The following is a 14,233-nucleotide window of genomic DNA, read 5'->3' as shown; positions in this document are numbered from 1 at the left end:
CTCCTGTCTCCATGGCTTCTCGTCTGCATGGCCTCCTGTCTCCATGGCCTCCTGTATCCATGTCCTCCTGTCTGCATGGCCTCCCATCTCCATAACCTCCTGTCTCCATGTCCTCCTGTCTCCATGGCCTCCTGTCTCCATGGCCTCCCGTCTCCATGGCCTCCCGTCTCCATGGCCTCCCGTCTCCATGGCCTCCCATCTCCATGTCCTCCTGTCTCCATGGCCTCCCGTCTCCATGGCCTCCTGTCTCCATGGCCTCCTTTCTCCATGGCCTCCTTTCTCCATGCCTTCATACCTGCTCAATGCCTGAGCTGCTCTTGTTAAAAGACACATTGCTATTTATTCCTCAAAGCTCTTTCCCTAGCCAGCCATGGTGGCATTTGCCTGACATCCCAGCACTTGGGAAGCTGAGGCAGGAGGATTGCAGTAATTTCAAGGATGCCCTGAGCTCTATGGAAGAAGTCGCTCCAATATGAAAACACTCCTGGGTGTCAGTGCCTTTCTGATGCCTCCTGGGCCCACTCTCTACCCCATGATTTTCATGCGTGCTTTTTAATGTCTGGGATGTAGATTTACCCTGGGTTTGTTCATATTTTCTGATGTCTTCAGAACATGAAGCCTTACCCTTCTGAGCTTTTCATTTGGCAAGGAATAAATGTTTCAGGAATGTTCTTAGGAAAAAAGAAAGATCCCAAACTTAAGCATTTAATTGACAGCTGATTTCCATACTATTAAATACCACGACAAACCTACAAGTTTAGCTATTAAAGTGCTGGCCATGGGGTTTAGCATTCCTATATGCTGACAGTTCCTCTTGGGGCAGAGCTCTTACTGTTCTCATTCTGCGGTTAGGGAACATGAGGCTTGGAGAGGTAAAGTGGATGTCACTGAGGCAGGAGGATGTCAAGGTTGAGATCAGTCTAGCCTCCCAGTGATTCCTTCATTCAACCCAGCCAGGGCTTGCATCACAGGGAGGATCAAGGAGAGCCCTGAAAGCTCCCTCCCATGTCCAGCTTCACCTTCTCCACTTGCCAGCATTGCCAGGCCTGATCATGTCTCCTAACCCAGGGCCTTCCCATGAGCACTTGCCAGTGTCTGTCAAGCTACTCCTCCCCGTATCTGTGTGCATACTACCCATCCTTCAGTTTCCAAGGCCTAGATGCCTTTCCCAAGGAAAGCTTTCCTGGTCATGGTGAGCAGGTAGAGCCCTCAGGGCTGTCAGGAGCACCCCAAGTATCTCTTGACTGGTGACATTGGTGGAATAATTTTGATGGTCGTTTGTAAGATTCAAAGCTGTGACAGAGAGAGCTGAGTATAGGAGGCCAGAAGTGATGGAGAGGACAGAGGCCTGGACAAACAAGCCAGGGGACTCCACACCTGCCCCATGGTACACACACACCTGCCCCATGTTATACCTACACCTGCCCCATGCTACACACACAACTGCCCCATGTTACACCCACATCTGCCCCATGTTACACACCCACACCTTCCCCATGTTACACTCACACCTGCCCCATGTTACACCCACACCTGCCCCATGTTACACACACCTGCCCCATGCTATCCTACAGCCAGACACACTGTTAGTGTTCAAGTCTTTCATAGCTACTGGGTATCTCAGAGCAGCACCACAGAGCAGCCAAGAAATCACATGATCCAGTACCTACATCCATGTTAAGAAGGAAAAGTGACCTCCAGACAGAATTATTAATTTAGCAGGCTGGGAAGCCAAGAACGGGTAAGATTCTGCACAGAGTCTTACTAACTAAGACAGAAGTGCATTGCTTTGGGTAATGCATATTCCATGATGGGAAAGGTAGGCATTCTTGTCAGAATGACCTAAGACAAGCTCAGTCTTGTTAATGAAATAAAAAAGGAGAAGAGGCAGAGAATCTTTGAGGCTGCTTGCCAAGAATCTGACATGGACCAAGGACAAGAAAGTGGGCTTCAGGCAGGAATCTGACATTAGGCTAGAACAAAGAAGTAATTTCAGACAGGAATCTAAATCTTAGGCTAGAAAAAGGAAGAAGGCTTCAGACATGAAAATGACTTTGGGCTAGGACAGGGAAGTAGGCTCAGATATTTTGGTCATCCTGATAACCCCTTAGGAAGAGTGATCACACAAGTGATCACGGGACTTTGTTTATTGCCTTGCTCGTTCTTTGACTATTTGTGGTTTTTGACTTACTTGTTCCTTGACTATTTGTAACTATTGTATTGCTAGACCCTCAACCTAGAACTGACCTTAATAGTTGCATGTAATTAAAATGGTATAAAAGCAAAAGGAGGAGGGAGATGCGATAGGGGGTTCTAGGGAAGGGAAATGGGAAAAGGGGACAACATCTGAAATGTAAATAAATATCCAATAAAAACAGAAAAAAAAGAAGGAAAAATAAGGTTGAGAGAGGAAACACACCACCGATCCCATCGTTTGCTGAGCTAGAGGAAAACCATTACAGCACAGGGAGAGGTGTCCCTGTCCAGCTCCTACAAGAGTTGCATCAAGCAGAGGATGCCAGAGACATATTTGTGAAGTTCTAGATTTCAGTCACTCAGGAGAGGGCGGGACAATGTGAGGGGAGGAAGGCGGGGCTGTCAGGCACCAGAGAGGTACCTTGCTTGAGGTCCATGCATTTCTTCCCGCAGCTGAACAGGCAGCATCTCTTCTTGTTCGGACACTGCCGGTGCCTCGTGCACTCATTTCTTTCTTCAACCTCACACTTCACTCTGACTCTTGGACATGATCCTACGGGAGGAGAAGATGTGGTCCTGTGAGGGGCTGAAGGAGACATTGTTCCTCCTTCCCAGTCCCAGGGGACCCCAGCAGAGCTCAGGAAGCTTGTTTGCCCCTCACCTGTCACTAGGAGGGGAACCCTCAGCAGCTCGGGATTCACAACACTGGTCACATCTCCAACTGTAATGACTCAGCATCTACTCTCAGGACCTTCTCTATCCCTTTTTCCCCAGAGAGACCCACCCCTTTGGAATTGTTCTGAGCTTTGTCCTTCGTAGGCTCCTATAGCTCTCACTGTTTGCCTAGATTGTTGTCTTGAAGGCTAATGGGACAAAGTTTGAACAAGGTGTCTGGGTTAAATGAACAGTAATTCACACTGATGAAGTACTTCCGGGACACAGTGAGTCATACTGAAGAAGTACTTCCAGGACACTTGGCCATTCTTCTCATTCCCCACTACACAGTTATGAGTGGGCCTGGTCAGTGTTGCACACACAGAACAGAGGACCCAGAGCATGGGGAGGCTACCTGGACTTGTGCAGAGTCACACAGCTCCTGAGGAGTGGAGCCAGAATTCGCGCCTGTCACGTGATCTCCTAAGCATCCACTTTCCACCACCTCCTTCTAGTGCTCGAATCTCCATGCATCCTCCTAAGGGACTCCTGGGAGCTGCTCTTTAGCACACAGGGAAGGGCCTCTGTGATACAGGAAAGCTTTGGGGAGCTGCAGTGGGCAGGTTTGGGAGCTGATGGGGTGGTGCTAGGAAGAGGCTGGGCCTTCAGTGGAAATCCCTTTGGCTATTTAATCCCCAGGTCCATTTAATGTGCACAAGTCCCAGCACTTCCGTGAAGAATTCTTTATAATGGTGGAGAGCCAACCACCACAGACTGGGGAGCTGTGTTCAGCCAGGCTGTCTTTCCACTGACTCTAAACATCACCCCGATGCAGGGCCTGGGGCTGAGGTGGGAGAGACACTGTCACCTGCAGCGTGGAGTGAGGTTCTAACCTCAACAAGTTTCTTCTCTCCATGCTAAGAACTGGACTCAGTACTTACTGATAAAGAACCCCTCTGCCGGCTCAGCTTTCCAGATACTCCACAGGAAGATGAAGGGGATCAGGAAAGGCAGAAGTCCCCAGAGTCTCATTTTAGGAAGCCGTCGCCCGTTTAGAGGCATTAAACCAGGAGGAGCTGGTCAGTGGCTCCAGCTTCTGCTGCATGCCCCAGCAGTCCAGGAAGCAACTCTGGACAAGAGCCAGCTACATTCCCTCTCCAGATGCCATCAGTGCGTGGTGTACCCACAGTGCAAACTGTGGGGGAAAGGGATCTGGCATGCTGGTCTGGGCCTCTGCATGCTGAGATTCTCTGGCTCTCTGGCCTACTAAGGAGATGGGTGTACTTGCTTCAAGTCTTCTAGAATCTTTTCAAAAGTTATATGAATTCCAGGATCTTACTTTTCCCTGGGGTAAATTGGAGATCGGAAGTTTTCGGGGTTGCTTTTCTGCTGCTGAGATAAAACACTAACTAAAAGCAACTTAGGGAGGAAAGGGTTTATTCCAGCCCATCATGGAAGGAAGCCAAGGTATGACTTGGACGTGGGATCTGAAGCAGGGACCTTGGGAGAATACTCCTTACTGCTGGCTTCCGCTGGCTTGCTCAGCCGCTTTTCTTACACAACCCAGGATCCCGTGATCCGTGGTGGCACTGCTCACCATGGGCTAGGACTTCCACCATCAATTAAAAAATCCAGAAAATACCCCATAGACATGTCCACAGGCCAACCTGGAGGCAGCTATTTAACTGAGGGGACCTCTTCCCAGTTATGTCCAGTTGACAACCACAATTCCCCACCCACTGTACCCGAGTCACCTCTTTGTAATTTCATCTTTCCCCTTCATGCCAAATTCTCACTCACTTTTCTGTTTCTGCTCTCCAACTCTCCCCCCATTCCTCCTTTTGTTTCATCTTTCCTTCCTTCCATCCTCACCCCTTCTCTCTCTCTCCCCTCTTTTTCTTGAGACAAGATCTCATCTCACCCGGGCTGGTTTCAAACTTGCTGTGTAGTAGAAGTTACTGATCCGTCTGCATTCACCCCCGCAGCACTGGGATCGCAGGTCTGCATCACCTCACCCAGTGTTTGTGGGGCTGGAGGTGGAATCAGTTCTTCACGTGTGCTGGGCAAGCAAAGACAGATTGAGCTGTGTACTGTCCTGGTCGCTGATTTTTCTCATCTCTGGGCTAATTATCTGTGGCTTTGACCCTGTGCCTCCTTTTTCTCCTTTTCAATGTCTCTCTGCCTGGGTCTCTTTATCCTTCCCCTTCAACTCCCTGTGGATGTTCCTTCTCTTGTCTTTGGCTCAGACATTATCTTTAGTCACCACCCAAGTGTAAAGACTGTCAGGTGTGCATGACCTCACCATTCCCAGTGAGAACTGGGCCAGGAGATGGCACCTCTAAGGCAGGAGAGCAAGAGAAGCTGAGAGCCTCTGTCCCAAGGGCAGGTTAGCAGGGTCCACAAGAAGCAATGGTTCAGTCAGCTGCAGGAGGGACAAAAGTGGCTCTCTCATTGCTCTGGAATATTCCCTCAAGTTAAATCCTGAAGCATTAGTGAGGGAGAGACTGCAGTGTGGACCCAATGTGAGCCATCCAAGGGTAAACTGAGGCAGGGACTGCTGTCAGCAGCCACACCTATTTGATATATCCAGGATTTCATCTGCAACTGCAAGAGATGGTTCCATGGTGTCTGCTTTGACAAACTGTGCTAGAATGTCACCAGATAAGATCAACCACTTTCAGGTCAAGAATATGGAATCTGTCTTAGTACATTCACAGGACTGTGCGTCATTGCCGGTTGTGGTGGTGCATGCCTTTAATCTCAACACTCAGGAGGCAGAGGTAGACAGATCTCTCTCAGTTTAAGGATAGCCTGGTCTACAAAGTGAGTTATACAGAGAAACCCTGTCTCAAAAGAAAGCAAGCAAGTAGGTAAATAAACAAACAAAACAAACCATACCAAACAACAACAAACCAACCCAGACTGTGTGTCATATCTACTAGTTCGGAAATGGTTTTCTCTCCAGCTGCAAACCCTGTCTCATGAGCAGTCACTTCCTAGCCTCCAATCTGCTCCCGCCCCTGAGACTGCATCACATCTTACAGACTTTCCTGCTGTCTTTTTCTTTGCCGGTGATGAGTTCAGTCCTGGGCTTCACTCACATGCTGTACCTCCTAGCTACAACTCTAGCCCTTGCCCCCCCACCCCCCCCCCCTTTTTTTTTAAAGAATTGACACAGGGTTTCAATAACTTGCCCATGCAGCCCTTTAACCTGTAATCCTCCTGCCTCTGCTTCCTGACTGTGTGTGATTGCAGTCTGAGCTACCACACTCAACATTATATTTCATGCAAATGGAATTATACAGTACAGTGTGTGTGTGTGTGTGTGTGTGCGTGTGTGTGTGGTGAGGTTTCCATAGCCCACATGTGGAAATCAGAGGACCATCTCTGATATGGTTTCTCCTCTTCTACCTTGTTTGAGGTGGAGTCTCTTTGACCCCATCTCCATTCCCACACCATACTCTTCAGTATCCCCCAGGCTACCTGACAAAAAGCTTGTGGGGAGTCTTCTTTTTTTTTTTTTTCTTCCCATTTCAATGTAGGAGCACTGTAATTACAGGTATGAGCTACCTTGCCTGGCTTTACATGGGTTCTGGGGATTTGAACTCAGGTCCTCACGCCTGTGTGGCAAGCTCTTTACTCCCTTAGCCATGTTCTCAGATGCCAACATACGTTCATCTACAGCAGAACACTGTGCTGGTTCCTGGTTTTTGTGGCTGAATAACATCCTGCTACACGTTAGAATTTCACCCTGGTTTTTTGGTCACTTGGCGCCTACTCAGCTTGAATGTGGAACATTCTGGGCCGAGGTGGGCTTAATATCTCAAGCATCCAGGGAGGATAGGAAGCCCTGGAACAGTGTCTTTCCTGTCACCGGACATGGATAAAGAAAACTCAGAGACATGTTTTATTGGTGGGAATATGTTACAATATCCCAGTAGTAACTAACTCAGAAGCCACTGCAATAAAAAAGAAAAACAGGTTTAAAAAAGGGGGAGAGGGTTTGCTGGAATACATTCTTGCTGTTGCAAGTGAAACCTAGTGAGAATCAAGGATGGTGAGGTGTGGCAACAGCAGTCCCTGCTACATGCTACCCACTACCCCTACCCCAACCAGCAAACCACTTACCACAGTCTGCACCCTGTGTGTCTTGGAGGATTTCCCAAGAAAAGCCACTTGAACCCTTTCCTTTCTCCCAGAGTCAGTCTCTGGGGCATCCAAAGCAAGGCACTGCTCACAAGTCTCAGACGGAGGAGAAAAATATTCCCTGGGCTTCCCAGGTTTCAAGGACATTTCCGCACACATGTCCTTGATTGACGTCACCAGAGGCTTCACTCTCCCTGCACTGGTGACGTGGTGACTACTCAGTCTCACAGACACAGGGTGACGCCAAATACTTTACTGAACCAAAACCAAGCTGAGAGCTACATGGGAATAAACTGGGAGCTTTTGACGGTGACGCTGAGTAGCTGAGGCCGAGCTAGTGATGGGGACCCTAAGCGGAGGTGTGAATAGCAGCTGGCATGGTGGGATGGGGAGGCATCCTAGGATCCAATCACTGGGAAGACACAGGGCCTTGTAGTGCTCAAAGTGGTCCTCAGAAGCCAGTCTGGAGCATCCAGCAGGTACACAGGGCTTGGAGCAGAAGCCAAATCCTGATGACTTCCTGAGTGTATCCTCTGTTCAGGTGAGATTGCCTGTGGAGAATGCAGAAATGAAAGACGGAGCTGAACATCCTGGGCTCGGCTTATTCCTGGAGCCTGGAGTTATGTGTCTCCATCTTATCGTAGAAGGAGACTCAAAGTGGGGTTTGTCAATGGGAGTTGAGTTACATGGGCGCAAGGCATACAACTATAGTGAAACTTCTTGTTGTATATGCTCACTCAAAACGAAAGTCTGTTTTTTCAAAGAGACATGGATGCTTGCCGGCAAAAGGAAGTGAAGAAGCTGGTGGCTTGGGATGGCTCCTTGGAAGGAGTGCCTGGGTGGGGCTGGACACCCTTTGATCATTTTGCGGTCTGTCTTGGGGACCCTTTTACACCCCCCTTCACGCCTCCTAAATCCATTCTTGTTTGCTAACTTCCCCGGATCTTCCCAGCTTCAGTTTCCAGGAGGTCCTGCCTCTCCTCCTGATCAGATGTAGCTCTGTCAGGTCTGAGAAAGACACAGCTGCCTTGGGACAGGACAACCCACACCCACATTTCCCGGGACAGCTGTTAGATGCAGTTGGGGGCGGGGGGGTGGTGGTGGAAGGTCGCGCGCATGCGCGGGGTGTGCACGGGGCCGGGGGTGGGGGGGTGTCGATCCTAAGACTCACTTTTTTTCCCGCAGGCATTCTGGCATATACTTTGGGACTGGAAGTTGTTATTGTTTCCTTGGCAACCACCATAGATGAAGAGTTGGCACGTGCTATTTTCTTTATTATACCACCAACGAGGAAAGTAAGCCATGCAGTAGCCGGAGTCTTTTGGCAGGCTGCAGATATCTGCAGAGGGATCCCAGAGTTGAGAATTCAAGAGTGCGCAACCCGAAACAAAACAATGCCTTTCCTTCCCCTGAGAGCCACCATAAGTGTAGGTTTTTTTCCCCAGACTCTTTTTCCCCCCTCACCCTCCAGAGGTTCAACACCCCAAACATTGTGTGTACTTGCTAGAAGATGCTACGGTGGATATCTGCGTCCCTGGAGGTAGGATTCTCACGGGTGGTTATGGTTTGAACATGTAATGTCCCCCACAGGCTTACATTTTGAATACTTGTCACCAGCTGGGGATGACATTTTCAGGGCTGTGGGACCTGTTAGGAAGCAGAGCCTGTCTGGAGGAAGTTCGTCAGTAGGAGAGGACTCTAAGTTTATATAGCATAACCCTGGCTCCGGAAGGAAGCTCCCTGCTGAAGCCATTTGAAGAGTTCCCACCACGAGTTTGCCACCATGAACTCCACCATGCTGTTTTCACAGTGGTGTACAAAGGCTTCTTAAAACCACAGGTCATAAGAAACCTTTTGTACATACCCACGTTGTTTCTCTTGAGTATTCTGTCATAGCAAGGGTAAAAGGAATTAACACACAGAGGACACTCTTCTGCCTTGGTTCTAGGGGTACTAAAGATGGACAGGGGGCCTCATGCCTGCTAGGCAAGCCCTCTGTTATTGAACTGTATCTTCAGTCTGTAAATGTAGTCCATTAAGATGGTTGCATATTGGAGCACCGAAGGCCTCTAATCTAATACAGCTGATTCTGAAAAAAAGGGGTAAATGGGTATCTCCGTGAGATACACACACAGGGAGGATGCCATGTGGACTTGAAGGCAGAGATCAGAAGCTAAGAAATGCAAAGACTGCCAGCAAGCCACCAGATATTAATAGAGAACTGTGTAATAAAGTTCTCACTCATGAGCCAGAGAGATAGCTCAACAGATAGACACTGTGTAACTGAGCCGACTTGAGTCCAGTCCCAGCCCAGGCAAAGGTGGAAGAAGAGAATTGAGTCTAAGTTCTCCTCTAACCTCCCTAACTCCCTCTCTCTCTCTCTCTCTCTCTCTCTCTCTCTCACACACACACACACACACACACACACACACACACACACACACTAACACAAATATTTTTAAAGGCTCTCACAATCCTGAGAAGAGACCGCACTGGCACCTTAACCTCATTCTTACAGCCTACAAAGCTGCCCGACAACACATTGCTACCGCTTTATGTTGCGAGTGATGCTCACAAACCCACACAGGATCCAGCTGGCCTACAAGCTCCATGACCTTAAGTCACCACAGCAGTGGCTTTCCCCCTCCTCGCAGCCCATCTCTCTGCCAGGCTTTTCCAGCCTGAGTCTCACACCTAGGTTATTGAGGCAGCCTCCAATTCATCCTCCTGCCGTCATCCTTGGCTCCTCCCACCAAATCCGCCATTGGTCCGCCAGGGAGGAGGATCTAATGGATCCGGACATGAGGCTATCATGTCATCCGCATGTAAGATCTCAGCTTCATCACAAGGTCCTTCCCTGTCTGGCTCCTCTGCCTGACCCTGGCCTCTTGTGCTGTGGGGTCTCTTTAAGCGCCACACCGTGGTGACTTTCAGCTCAGCACAGCCCGCTCCACTGCGCCTCCATGCCTTTGCACATGCGCCATTGCGTGCTAGCAGAATGTTTATTCTTCCTTCAAAATCTTTCTCAAAAATCAGTTCCTCTCTTAACTCCACTCCATATCCCACACCGTGGCAGTGGCCTGAATCCAGCCTGCGTTTCCCCATCTTGTTTCTGAAGCTTCTGTGTTCATTTATTATTTAAGAAAAAAAAATGCCTCCAAGTCTTGTCCCTGGGACTGTGACTCTCCAGCGTGCAGGGATTATGTCTGGTTTCCTTTTGGGATTCTGATGCCTAGCATACGACTGAGTTTTTTGGGGTATTAAAGGGGAAGTAAGATGTGCTCCAGGGCCCTTTAGCATCATGTGAAGAAGTGGAAGCCCATAGAAAAAAATTATTAATTTGGTTAAGATTTTAAGAAGATGCTTAAAAACTGAACCGGAGACTCAGATTTCTGAAGTGTGGTGTCAGACCCCTGGCATGTACCTGGCTGTCACGTTTGCTCCACTGTCATGTCCCATGATCCCCAATACTTTCAGCTGCCACCCACTCTTCCCTTCTCTGACCCTTGTCTCCAGTTGAAGCCATCACCTTCTCCTGGAAGTCCTCCAACAGGAAGTCCTCCAACATGAATCCAGTCCCCCCAATCATCCTCACACTCCAGAGGACCACACATGTTGGTCATGCTACGTCCTCACTAAATACCAAAGAGCATGCTTTTTCTTTGCCTTTGAGCCCGTGGTTCTTAGGCTTAAAGATGAGAGTCCTTCTTCTAGACCATCAGACTGGGACTGTTTGGTCCTAACCCGCCAAGGGCCTTTTCCAGTGAGCATCATGCTCACTCTCTGTCCCCCTGGAATCTCCCTTTGAGGTCTTTCTTGCCGGGTGAGCCTTTCCATCCTCAGTTTTACTATTAGCTTTTATTCTGAACTCAGCTCTGTTGAGTTGCCGAGAGACCTTTCTCAGTGGCCCTGACCACAGAAAACAAGTCAGGTGCTATTAAGGACACCGTGGTTTGGATATGGGTAAAGTGTGTCCCCTCAAGGGTCATGACTTGGATTCTGGGGCCACAAGACTGTAGTACCTTCAAGAGGTGAGATTTATCGGGAGACTTCTAGATCACCTGGAACATATCCTCCAAAAGGATTGCAGGGCCCTAGCCCCTCTTGACTTCTGTTGATCATGTGACCTCTTCCTCTCACTCACCCATCACCTCCTATGACATCCATGCTGGTGCCTGCTCATCATGTTTGGTCCCAGACTCAAAAACTCATCTATATAAGCCTTTGTCTTCATAATTAACCTGTCTAATATATTTTATTAGAGCAAAATGAACTTTAAAAACTGGGTACCAGAAAAGCTCAGCAAATATTTCTAAGTAAATGGAGACTCTCAGATGGCCTTTTGGGAATCCAGAGGGGCAGGAACAGAGTTGAGATTGCAGCTCTGGTTTGGAATGTTAGGGCAGGTTTCCTAGTATGGAGTCCAGTTCATGCAGGCAGAGAGGCAATTGCCTAGCCGTCAGGAGCTTGGGAAGATAAATCACCGTGCTTGTCACCGATAATGCAAGCATTTGTTAGCACAATGGCCACTTGGGGATTCAGAAAACCATGGCAGTGAACAATAGTCAAGAAGCAGTCTGACTCAATCCCACCCATGCACCTAACTTTTACTCGGGGAAACTGAGGCTCATAATTACCTGCTAGGATAAGAATATCACTGTCACAACCTCACCAGGAGCTGTAACAGAACTAAACCACAGGACCTTGGATGCAGCAATCTTACCCAGAATGCACCCCTCGGTGAGCCATGGGGCACTGGCAGCCCAGGTGGGCAGAAGAGGAGACATGGTAGAAGGCTTGTGGTATTCCAAAGCCCTTTGAATTATTACCTTGTTGGAGATTTAGACACTTTTTTCCACAGTTGAAGATACAGCACTTCTCTTTCTTCTGGCAGTCCCTGTCCCTGGTACAAAGGTCCCTCTCTTTGTGTTCACACTCCTCTCTGAATCTGGGGCATCTCCCTAGGGAAGAAACAGTCTTTCAGCCTCAGGGCCTTCAGATTTGGGAGCACAGGGAAGCTTATGTTCAAGTTTGCTCACCCTGAAGGAAGCTTTCTCTTTTCTCATGTTTCCGACACTACCCACCTCTAACCTCTTCAATCCCCGCCCCTCCACACACATACAACTTCTTCCCTCCATCCCTGCTACCCCCAGCCACTGGAGCAGAACTTTTCAACACTGGTGACATTTAGGTTAGACAATCACCTGTTGGCCATGGGAACTGCTCTGTCCTTTGTGGGACCTTTAGCAGCCACCTTGGCTTCATGTACTAGACATCGGAGCATTCCGTTTATCTCCTAACAACCCAAACCATCTCCAGACGCTGGGAGTAGACCCTTCCCCCTACAGCCTGCTTCCTCTGTTCTAGCTATTCAGTTATGCTATGTCCCTGTTTTCCTCTAGAGGGTGACATTTCACAGTGATTCCTCCCCCCTCACCCCCCCCCCCCCCACCTGCAAGCTGGCTTTTGGAATTCTAGCTCTACTGGAGTATACATGCTGGGGACAATAAACACGATCCTAAACACATTGTATAAAATTTTCAAAGGATTAATAAAAATATTATCTTAGAAAAATCTTTAGTAGATTGAATGCTGGTAGCCATGTGATTGTGGACAGATTCTTTAAATTCTGTGTCCTCTAGTTTCAAAGAGGGAAGTTTAATATACCACTAAGGGATGCTGAGAGCAGGAGAAACAGTCTTTCCCAGGGAAAAGCCCCCTAATTTAATTGCTTATCCAATACCAAATGGTCAGCCCTGAAATAATATACATACAGAAAATAATAAACGGACACTGCAGGTTATATTTATTTATTTAGACACGTGCACACACACACACACACACACACAGATACACAACAACAATTAAAGAAAAAGAGATCCTAATTGTGAGACGGAGTAGGGACAAGTACATGAAAGGAACTGGAGGGAGGAAAGGGAAGGGGGAAATTATATTTTAATGTTTAAAATTCCAAAATTTTAAATTAAAAGAATAAAATAGGGGTCTTGATAGGACTTACTCTCATAGAGCCCATACAAGGATTAAATGAGATAGTAAACACAAACAAATGTTAGTGAATGCCTACAGAGCAGTTGCCAGGAGGGACACTTTACTCTGTCCTGTTTCTTCACCATAAAGCTGCAGGGCCAAAATGCATTTAAAATGAAGAAATCAAGTTCCAGAGAGGCCACATGGAGTTTAAATATTTTGCTCAAGATCACCTGGTTACCAACTCTTTACAACCTACCAACTCTGACCCCAGAGTCTCCCAACAAAGTGGTCTGTCTGTCTGTCTGTCTGTCTGCTTCTTTTGAGAGGTGAAGGGTCTTCTCATTAATGTTGGAACTATAATCTTTCTCCACTTCCCCAAGGAAGACATCTCTTTAAAGGGACTTTGAAGGTGTTTTCCCAGATTCCTGTCCCTGTGTTAACACAGAGGACATTTGTAACACACAAGCCTTATAAGTATCTCTCCTCTCCTGAGCTACATCAGGAAGAAGCTGCAGAAAGGTGACCCACACCTAAGGAGTCGTTCCTTATCTCTTCCTTCCAGTAAACGTCCCTTTTTCCCAGACAACACCAGAAAAACAATACTTACTGGGAAATAGCAAGTCAGTTAGACTAGGTCCCTGGACCTTTGCAAGCAAGCCAAATAGCACGAGGATGCTCACAAATCTGGAAAACTTCATTCTGAAGAGGGGCTGGCCTGGCTGGTAGTCTTGAACATGGAAATGTCTTCTGCCTTCACCCAACCAATTATCTCAATAGTCTGTACCTTGGCTGTGAGAACTGGAGCAAAGCCAGTCACCTACTGTCTTGCTGGGAACACCAAGTTCTCGAGATTATAAGTACAGCTAATGACATTCACAGCCCAAATCTGTGGAGAAAACCAACATTCTACTTTCTGCTTGGACTACTTAGGGCCAGCCATCTGGTCAACCAGGGTAGTGCACAAAGTGTACTCTATACTGTTTATGCTGGATTAAGGGTAAATGCCGCCGGTTTCGGGTCTTCATCTTGATAACTCAAAGTTAATGTGGAATTCCCTCTTTACCATTAATTTACCACTTTCAAAACACTCACTCTAATAAGCACACTCTACTGTCTTGATATCTAATCTAATGTTTATTCTCATTGTAGGTCCAAGGTCTGTGTTCCCTTCTCCCTCCCCTACAGTTTCTTCCCACCATTTTCCTTCCGGTTTATCATCTCTCAGGGACACCCTTTTTTTTTTTTT

General features: G+C 47.9%; 2 protein-coding genes across 2 annotated transcripts in view; both read right to left on the bottom strand.

Moving 5' to 3' along the window:
• LOC114623066 (WAP four-disulfide core domain protein 6A) overlaps positions 1 to 3,973 on the bottom strand; it is a 5,692-nt gene extending 1,719 nt beyond the window's left edge. Inside the window, exons 1-2 of the mRNA XM_028769760.1 lie at positions 3,792 to 3,973; positions 2,618 to 2,749 (exon numbers count right to left, since the gene is read on the bottom strand). Coding sequence (XP_028625593.1) covers positions 2,618 to 2,749; positions 3,792 to 3,912 — 253 coding nt within the window. The 5' untranslated portion in view covers positions 3,913 to 3,973. The remainder of the gene's footprint in view (positions 1 to 2,617; positions 2,750 to 3,791) is intronic.
• A 3,256-nt stretch (positions 3,974 to 7,229) lies between these two features.
• LOC114623093 (eppin) lies at positions 7,230 to 13,737 on the bottom strand. Its single transcript, XM_028769786.1, has 4 exons — positions 13,595 to 13,737; positions 11,826 to 11,957; positions 8,168 to 8,335; positions 7,230 to 7,547 (listed from the first exon to the last, which is right to left on the bottom strand). Exons 1-4 carry the CDS (start codon positions 13,683 to 13,685, stop codon positions 7,534 to 7,536), a joined length of 405 nt encoding a protein of 134 aa, XP_028625619.1. The 5' UTR covers positions 13,686 to 13,737; the 3' UTR covers positions 7,230 to 7,533.
• Between the last annotated feature and the right edge of the window lie 496 nt (positions 13,738 to 14,233).

The sequence above is a fragment of the Grammomys surdaster genome, unplaced genomic scaffold, assembly GCF_004785775.1.
Source record: "Grammomys surdaster isolate TR1022 unplaced genomic scaffold, NIH_TR_1.0 193, whole genome shotgun sequence".
Classification (NCBI taxonomy): Eukaryota; Metazoa; Chordata; class Mammalia; order Rodentia; family Muridae; genus Grammomys; species Grammomys surdaster.
This window is presented reverse-complemented; position numbering and strand designations above follow the sequence as displayed.

Excerpts from the sequence above, each read along its gene's own strand:
- LOC114623093 (XM_028769786.1), bottom strand. The coding sequence starts at position 13,685 with ATGAAGTTTTCCAGATTTGTGAGCATCCTCGTGCTATTTGGCTTGCTT. Across the intron at positions 11,958-13,594 it reads AACTGACTTGCTATTTCCCA|GGAGATGCCCCAGATTCAGA; the intron begins GTAAGTATTGTT and ends TTTCTTCCCTAG. Across the intron at positions 8,336-11,825 it reads GTGTCTAAATCTCCAACAAG|ATATCTGCAGCCTGCCAAAA; the intron begins GTAATAATTCAA and ends ATCCCTCTGCAG.